At 41.8% G+C, this 9,411-nt stretch overlaps 1 protein-coding gene across 1 annotated transcript; it reads left to right on the top strand. All coding sequences in view use genetic code 11, as the record gives it.

Annotated features, from left to right (window-relative positions):
* Positions 1–1,045: 1,045 nt before the first annotated feature.
* Positions 1,046–8,077, top strand: EGR_03754 (Tubulin gamma-2 chain; the record flags this gene model as incomplete). The annotated part of the gene is made up of 9 exons (XM_024493003.1): positions 1,046–1,073; positions 1,419–1,499; positions 1,572–1,684; positions 1,901–2,137; positions 2,191–2,397; positions 3,376–3,462; positions 6,089–6,371; positions 7,573–7,754; positions 7,829–8,077. 9 exons carry the CDS (start codon positions 1,046–1,048, stop codon positions 8,075–8,077), a joined length of 1,467 nt encoding a protein of 488 aa, XP_024352660.1.
* Between the last annotated feature and the right edge of the window lie 1,334 nt (positions 8,078–9,411).

The following is a 9,411-nucleotide window of genomic DNA, read 5'->3' as shown; positions in this document are numbered from 1 at the left end:
CGTCTCACCAGAACCGAGGGATAAACCACTATCGTATTACAATGCATATTGTTGAAATTAACTCCAACTACATGGACACTCGAGAAGCTACCGATTAAGGGTAGACTAGATTAAATCGCACAACTTTGTCAAAAGTTGGTGAAATAATCGCTTCATGAACAGTTCAATGGATTTAAGATGTTACTAAATAGAGAATGCTCTTATGTTTCCGATATTTATTCCCCATTACTCATTCGAATTACATCAACTTAAAGGAATAAGTGCATTAAAAGCCAGGTATTTTCACGCGTCAAGCCCCACAAATGCTATTATGAATAAGGAATGAGATTTATAGCATTACCTAATTCAAGCTTTAACGGTCTAAAATTTCTTACTTATGCTCATGTCAGAACGGAAGACAATCTGAAATCAGCTAAGGGTAGGACGAGGCTCGCAGATCTCCTGTCTCCTGGTCCTTATACTCTTTGAACACCCAGGTTGACTTGGCTTCGACATGCTTATCAAGATAAGTAGATAGGGGAAGCAAGTACGGTGTTTAGGGGGTGTGGACACGAAAACGCTCCCGGGGTTGCAGGATATTGACTCCTCAGTCACGAGGTTCTACTCGTACCTCACCTCCTCTCTATAGGCACATTAAAACAACATAAGTATTGCGTAAGCATAACCCAAGGCGCACAGTATGGTTTACTTAATTCCCATTAAAGTGATTTAATAATTACATTGTTTGGTTTGGCTTTCCTCATTATAGTCATCATATTCAATGTTTTATATTGACGTCAAGTAAACAAAACTATAACGGTTTCTGATTTGAAACTTAAATGATAAATGTTCGTGATTAAAATAGATTATTAATGCTGAGATTCCCCAAGCATTATTAAAGGAACTCAAAAGTAAAAATAATATTATCCGTCAACAATGTATTTTTTGAAAGCATTTTTCGATGCCTGTAGTGCATATAAAAATGAAGTCTATTAAAGTAGACGCTGTTTGTTTGTTTAGTCAACTTGGATGAAGTTTACTGTGATAACGCGGGTTAAATCAGTTGATGTGTTGGCGATTGCCGTCTGCTCCTGGTAGGTGCTTCTTTCTCATCTGGTTTGTCACTACCATATTCTTGCGATAGCGCCTTTGAACGGGACTTATTTAATGCACTTCCCTTAGAGTAGAAGTCCCCCTTCCGTATAAGCTTTAGGATGTGTATGCCTCTCGCTTTCCAGTTGTTTTCCTGTTTTTTTGTTGTTAAATGTAGCTTTAGGCCTGTTCCCTAAAATTATTTCCTTATCACCTCATTTTCGTGCCCCAAATTATTGTTTTCGTCCTTGATATCCACTTTGCTTATTTGACACCTGTCAGTTTTGGCAGTTTGGAATCTGCATACTCATTTCTGGCCTTTAAATCTTCTTTGACTTTTTTTGCAGACGTCCCGTTTTCATCGACACATATCCTTAACATGCCTCGTGATTTGATAACCCTACAACTTGGACAATGCGGCAATCAAAGTAATCTAGAGGTTTCATTTTTATTTTTCCTTAAAACTGCGTCATTACTGTTTATCCCCTTAATATCTTTAGTCGGCATGGAGTTCTGGAAACAGCTTTGCACTGAACATGGTATCAATCCAGAGGGCACGCTGGAAGAATTTGCCACCAATGGCACAGATCGCAAAGACGTCTTCTTCTACCAAGTCGGAAAAATTCGCAAATGAAATCGAAAAAATAGTCTATGTGCCCCTAGTATTGGGAAGCTTTGCTTCTCCTTTTCATACCTTATGAAAATCTTGCTGATGGAGAGACTATCTCCCAGTGGTTGCTTTTATGTTACTTTTGTTGTCCATCCTGGTTGCTAATCGGTTTTGTGTCTTTCTTTCAACTTACTTTAAGGTTTTACGCTTTTCGTTTAGGCTGATGACGCTCACTACATCCCACGAGCAGTTCTAGTTGACCTTGAGCCACGAGTAATCAATACCATTCTCAGTTCACCCTATGCTCGTCTCTACAACCCAGAAAATGTTTATATGTCGAAAAACGGTGGTGGTGCAGGTAATAACTGGGCCGCCGGCTATACACAAGCCGAAAAACTGCAAGAGGAAATCTTCGACATCATCGATCGCGAGGCCGAAGGCAGTGATAGTCTTGAGGTGCGTGCTGCCTACTTTCAAATTCAGTAAATGATGCTGTTCTGCCTTTATAGGGCTTCATAATGACTCACTCAATCGCCGGGGGTACAGGATCTGGCATGGGCTCGTTTATGCTGGAACACCTTAACTCTCATTTCCCTAAAAAACTCATCCAGACGTACTCGGTGTTCCCCAATCTTGAGGACACTAGTGATGTAGTAGTACAGCCCTACAACTCTTTACTTACGTTGAAGAGGCTTACGTTGAATGCAGATTGTGTGGTGAGTTACTGACTCCATTTTCAGTGTTATAGAACTTTCATTTAGCCAATCGGCGTTAAGAGGAAATTCTCCTAAATATGCTTCATCTGCTGTTCTTCTATTTCTTGGATTAGTTTTTTTATCTTTCAGCATTTGATTGGTGAATTTACACCTCTTTGATGGCATCATTAGAAACAAGGCACTTATCATTAGCTTTACCAGATTTGCTATATAGGTGGTTTCTAATCGCACCTTTCTTTCAAGCGCTACGCCATAAGTTGGCCTCATTTTTCTTTCAGTGAAATGCAAACTTGGTTGACACGTCTCTGTCCTCCTGTCCTTGTTCATTGCTTCAATATTTCCGAAGCAAAATGACGGAATTATTTAGGGCATAAAACATGTGACCTTTCGCTAGTATCGTGGGTAAATCTCATCAATGGCGTTGGTTATCATCCATTAAGTCTAATCTGTGTATTTTTCCATTGTTTTATGGTATAAATAAATGAATGTGTGGCAGTTAGTGGAAAAATGACTTTGAATGCCATCTGATTCCTTGGTCAGTTAGTAGTGATCTTGAGATGCAGAGATCGTGAGTCGATTGAGCATGCAACTGTGATTCACAGTGGATTATCCTAAATATGTGACACAAGCTACAACATTGCCGATGATTTTAACACCTTCGCTGTTAGGGTCGGTCTCAGCAACTAACTGATCACCAAAGCAGTCTTAATATCAAGAACATCCGGTATTTTTGCTTTGAGCTCAACTGATTTGTTTGCGAAACGCGAGTTGGTTCCGTTAAATATCATTAACAAACATGGTGGAGCTCCGATGGGGAGACTAGAGGGTTCTGATGAGTTTGCATCGCTTCGATGATTGTGATCTGTCTCGTAAAAGAGTTAAATAGAATTTGTCCATCATCTCCCTGGTTAGGCAAGTATTATTTGAGGAGAGGGTAGTCTTGGCAATACTTGTTGATTACCTGTTGTTGATTACCAGGTGGTTCTGGATAACACGGCCCTGCATCGGATAGCTACAGATAGACTTCGTTTGGAGAACCCAACTTTTGCGCAAATCAATCAACTGGTGAGTTTGTCTGACACTTTGTTGTTTTGGGTGTCTGAAATTAGTTTTCGCTTCCCATGAACCTCTACTTTAAGTTGAGCTCTCCAGCGGTTCATTACAATTAACGTAGGTTGTTCGCCTGCAATCGAGTCAAAAACTTTCCTGCTTGAGCCAAGCCTCTCAGGAGTTGTAGTAGAGGAAGTTCATCTGAGTATTTTCTCAAGCGAACCTGCCATCATGATAGATATTGATTAGCCATTGTAAGAAATGGTCATTTATCGTCTTGATTTGAACATCTCCTTTGGCGCTCCTTATGGTAACCCTTGCCGTGGCCTCAACAACTGTGAGCAAAGTGAAGTCATCTACGGGATCGGAGCGGAGATCCTGCAAATTTTTATAGGGAAAAGGCCTTTTCAAATTCAATGACAACGGTGGCTCTCGATTTTGATGGTCTTCACCCACCACGTCCTCTGTTGGTCGGTTACCTACTGACTTTTGGTGATTAATGGCTTTGTTTCAACAGTAGGCAAACGATTATAGCATTGTTTGCTCCCAAGAGATCTACTTTATCACTGAAATGCATTTGGTTTGCATGTGGTAAACTGCCGATGGACTTGTTGATAAGAAATTATTCTCTTGCTGAAAGTCAAACATCGATTTTAGCCACGATCCATCTACTCTATGCGACAGTTCGAAGACGTGCGAGACATTCTACTTCTCGAGGAACAACTGGTACTAGTGAATCAGTGGGAAGAGAGCATAGGGTAGCGCAGCACCTCATATCGTCGCAAAATTTATCCATGTGAAAACTTCATGCCGCACTTTAGGAAGGAAGAGAAGGAGGGAGATACCACTTTACCCTCCCCCTTCATATTCCTCTAAGGAATCCTTCAAGTACTAATTACCATTGTTTTTTAATCGGACAATTAGGTACGCAATAAACTAAGTATTTGAAAGCAAAAGTGAAGTACCAACGGTGATTAGCACTGGGTATTTTGTTTCTGGGGCAAAAAAAAACGTAAAAGCACGAATGAGAGTTGGACTGTATTATATTGTGAAACGATTACAGATTACACCATTTGATGGTGATCATTTTAAAAACAAGATGCTTGAAAAACTTTTCTGCTGTTTATTTTTCATAAAAACAGCACTAACCCATCTGGTTGGCTTCATAGAGTTTCGTTGTGGTTACAAACCTACTTCATGTTTCTTTGTGATGCCATACTTTATTATTCTCTTATCCTTTCAGCTTGAGTATTTCAGCCCTATTTTGCTGCCTCCATTTTTTTTTTTCGTTTTATTTCATTAAATTATTGTCCCCCTCTACTACTGGCTCAAAGCTTATTCTTTACGGGTTCAGGTGTCCACTGTAAATGTTATTCTTTCTGAGTTTCCATCGAAGTGGTTCAAAGACATACAAGTCTGAAAGTACCTTTGCCATCAAACTGCAGAATGACCAGGAGATTTGTACATTAGGAATAGTTTGTAGTTGTGAAAACAGGGTAGCTTTTGTAACCTTACAATATCCTATCAGACTACAACTTCTGGCAAAGGTGTAGTCTATTTAAAGTGCACGTGTTCGAAGCGCTATACCGCTTTGACATTGAAGGAGTTCACTGATGACTGTGGTAAGCGGAGCTTATATAAAGCTGTGGATGGGTAATGTGTACGTGGTTCATGAAGGGGGTTGTGACTGTCACGATTAAGGACACGTCTGATTCCCATCCTCACAAACGATCTGCGTGCTTGCGTCCAAACGGTAGATGTGGTAGTGTGATACGCCTCACGATTGGCAGCGCTTCATGCCACCGTCACAGAGATCACTATTTCCCATTCTATTTTGAGCGTCGTCCTTAGAACTCCTTTCTTTCGTCACTCATCACAGCAAGATTCAAGTGAATTTGAACCATCTTGCGACAGGAATTATGCTATGCTTTTCCACCACAATGAGAGGACTTCTCCATATTCAATCATAGTGATGGAATTCGTGGTAGCGTTTGGGGCGCGTGATGTTGTGCTAGGAGCATTCGTTTCATTGGTGCTGAATTGGTGACCACCTAGACCCTGCTAACCTTCGAAAATGCTGTGGTTTTTAATAATTCTCGCCACCATCCTCACTGAGGGCTTATTCTTGTGTGTAAATTCACGAGGGAAGGCTATGGGCTCATGAGGAGCCCAGGCTCAAGCCTCCTGTGCGCTGTCAACATCAGCGACTGCTGTGAGCTGGAAACCACTACTGCTTGCGCTCTTATTGACAGAGATATTACCAAATTTGAGGCGTTTGCACCATTCAAACGTCTTCTATTGTATGTCTCAGCGTTCCATCGTCGTACTATGCCTGATATTTTCTCAAGATAAGGGTGATTATTCACGGGTCGTAGGCCTTCATTTACAGTTGACTTTACTACATTACATAGTGTACAAACACACTACTAATTAGCAGTGTCTGGGGTAGCCTGGCCCTCGAAATGCTTGTCGACTGAGTATGGCCAATAAGAAGACAAGCGACTGAAGATGCATTCCTTCTTGCGTAAAAAGTCCAAGTTTGACCTGAACGTACTTTTACTAAGTCATTGAGCTTGTGGTTTTTTGATGGAACATCTGTCGCATCAAATAGGACGTTGTTTTTTTTCTCATTTTTATACAGGTCTCCAAGGTGATGTCGGTGAGCACAGCAACTCTGCGTTACCCCAGCTATATGAACAATGATTTGATTGGCTTAATTTCGCCTTTAACACCGACTCCACGTCTACATTTCCTTATGACGGGCTATACACCGCTGACGACGGAGAAGGAGGTGGCTGAGGTGCGTCGCACTACCGTCTGTGATGTGATGCGGCGGCTATTGCAGCCGAAGAACATGATGGTGTCGACCTCTGTACAACGCAATGTGGATCACTGCTATATTGCCATTCTCAATATCATTCAGGGTAGGTCGATTTGACCTCCGTCCCATTGTGAAAGGGTACTTTTTATGCAAAGTTTTGTCAATCCTCGGGTACAAAGCTTGAATTTGAGAGATCTTCGAGGTCCCGTTTCTACGACCATTGATCAGCATTTGACACTTCTGGTGTTTTCTTGATTATAAACTTTTAAATCAGCAGTTTTGTATCTCAGTGTTCGAGGTAGTCCTGGAAGCGCCTTCAAATTCCACGTATTTTGCTGTTTAGAGATCTCGTCCCGATTAACTTGAAGTAGAGTAGTCTTTTTTGTCTAATTATTTCGATCTGTTCACAATGTTGGAAGGTGTTCTATCTCACTTATGAAACAGGTTTCGTCCTGCTTCCATTAGTTTCTTACTTGGCTCTACTACCTATTACCATGCAGCCTACGCTGTGCTTTATTATCGGATATTTTAGCCGAATGAGGTATCATTATTTGGTTGTACTGAAGAAGTGGTGTAGCGATTTTATTATATATGCTTTTATTTTGTTGACTACGGGTCTTGCTCTATCACTAGTGTTCATGCCTTCCTCTTTGCAGCGTCAATGGAAACGTCCATGTCGCACAAGGAGTAACGTTGATGGAAATGTGTCCCATCTCATTGACACTAATGTCATGCCCTAGTTACTCATGAAGACAGCTTTATTGTTAATTTACTGAAAGGCTGAGGAACTGATTGTGTAGGCGGTATTAGCGGGCCACTCCGTGTAAATGTCACAGATTAATTGACCATTCCAATCAGCTTACATCTTCGATTTCCTCATCATGTGCCAGGATTTCTCCGTTCTCCACTTTATTACTTGGCCTTGTGAGCCTGAGTGCATTCAGGAATCGATATGTTCCAGGCTTCCGATATTCCTGGACGCCATTCTCCAACTTCTAATCTTACCTTTGCCAATGCTTGATAGTTTTACAAATCCAAGGGTTAAATTCTTGCACTTTCTAGATAGGCGTAGGTTCACTAATATTAGATTTGTGTCTTTTTCCATTTGTTGTTAAAGTGGATTCATTCGTAGGATTCGATTTTTAAAGCATTCTCATAATACCTTAGAATTTAGCGATATTTTGTTGCCAGCTTCATGCCCTTCGGGTTTGTCCGGGAGTCTATATTCATTGAGTCTGGGTTTCTATCTAGGATTGATGCACTCAGTATTCTCAAAATAATTTAGGCCCTATCTCATTTTATAGGCGAAGTGGATCCAGCCGAGGTTCATAAGTCTCTTCAACGCATTCGCGAACGTCATCTGGTCAAATTTATCCCCTGGAGTCCCTGTAGCATACAAGTAGCTCTCTCCCGCCGGTCACCTTACGTCCAAACCGCACATCGTGTTAGCGGTTTAATGCTCGCCAATCACACTAGTATCTCCTCTGTATGCCTATTTTCGCATTTGTTCACAAAATACTCTTCCCGCATTACTTTCTAATCACACTGCTACTTCTCCAGCTATTCCTTCGCTCTCTGAACCAGTACGACAGGCTACGGACGCGTGGAGCTTTTTTGGAACAATTCCGTAAGGAGGAGGTGTTCCGGGGTGATCCGGAGTTGCGCCAATTCTCTGAAAGTCGTCAGGTTGTCCAACACCTCATTGAAGAGCACTTAGCGGCGACCAAGTCTGACTATGTCCAATGGGGAGCGCAGAAAGCAGCAGCAGCAGCGGCTGCTGCCTCGGCGGCTCTGACATCTACAGCATGATATGATGTTTTCAATAGAAAATGTGCTGATTATTTTCCCTCTTCCACTTGGAATAGTAGTTGGGATTTCTTTGAGAGAAAGCTGAATGAAACTCAGGAAGCGGTTCTTTAAAGGGCTCCTATTGTGTCAAAGTTGCAGAGTGTAGTGTACCATTCATGTGCCGGTGGGTACTTCACTGTCGTGGAAGCGCTTTGTCGCAGCTTCAGGATTTGGATGTCCCAGTAGGCTCTCGTGAACATTTTTTGGGTTGGCACATCATCCTAACTTGGTGCTAGTAAAGTCGTAGGGAACCGAGCCTTTTGGGCGGCATATGTCGCCACCTTTCTCTCGGTATTGTAGGCATGCATATTTCGGCGCTCCAAATTTGGTAAATCCCCACTATTCTATCACAGAATTCATGGAGTGGAATTAGGCTTTGATTGTCCGAAGAAGAGGCAACTACCCTACTATCGCCCATGTGATGCGAAACGTCCTGCCGCACAACGCTGTTTTACTTGGATTATTTTCAAAATAATTCTTATCATATTGCTAGAAGTCAATAAACAGCTCCTTACTAGGACCTACGTGTGCTCTGAGTAGATTGGTACTGTTCTATGGCAGAAGAATTTGTTCCTATTAATTCATCTCCCGCTTGTAGAATAATGACTACCTTGAGATATTTTTGTCGTACTTTGAAGAAAGACATCAAAACCCTACTCAAGTACTTCACTTAGCAGTTTGGCATTCACAAGCTTGCGTAAATATGTTAAAAGAAAATACAGTTGGAATCTCATCACACATGACAGATATGTAGCGTCCCGGGACTCCCTGAAGACGAAAGAAGACGAAATAGCCGGGCAGAATATGTATTCAGCGCAGAGAAGGTGTCTGGGCTATTGGCATGGCCCGAAAGGCCGGCCCACCCAGCGAGGTACAAGGGTGCTAATTCAAAGTACAAAAGTCGCGCCTCATCAATGCCGAGGGATAAACCACTATCGCATTACAGATACTTTGAAACTCCGACAGCAGTGAACAGGCTCATTCCAGATCGTTTAATAACTTTTAGAGTCTAGAGAGATTTCGTTATTAAACCATAATAAAACGGAACTCAAATCACCACATTTTCCAGTCTCAGGTGTAAAATGATCAGTAAAAAACTCTGATCCCTATCTATACGTATCGAATTCGGAGTCTCTATCTCCCACCTCTCCTTTCACACTTTTGAAACGGGCAGACCGATTAGAGAGTACATCTGTTTTTGGATGGGTGCTATAAATGTGTGACGGGAATAGGGGTTATATGGGCCGTTGTTCGTTTCCTCCTCAGGGATTAATGCCGCCCGCCCAGTCACGAGG

The sequence above is a fragment of the Echinococcus granulosus genome (assembly GCF_000524195.1).
Source record: "Echinococcus granulosus chromosome Unknown EG_S00020, whole genome shotgun sequence".
Classification (NCBI taxonomy): domain Eukaryota; kingdom Metazoa; phylum Platyhelminthes; class Cestoda; order Cyclophyllidea; family Taeniidae; genus Echinococcus; species Echinococcus granulosus.
This window is presented reverse-complemented; position numbering and strand designations above follow the sequence as displayed.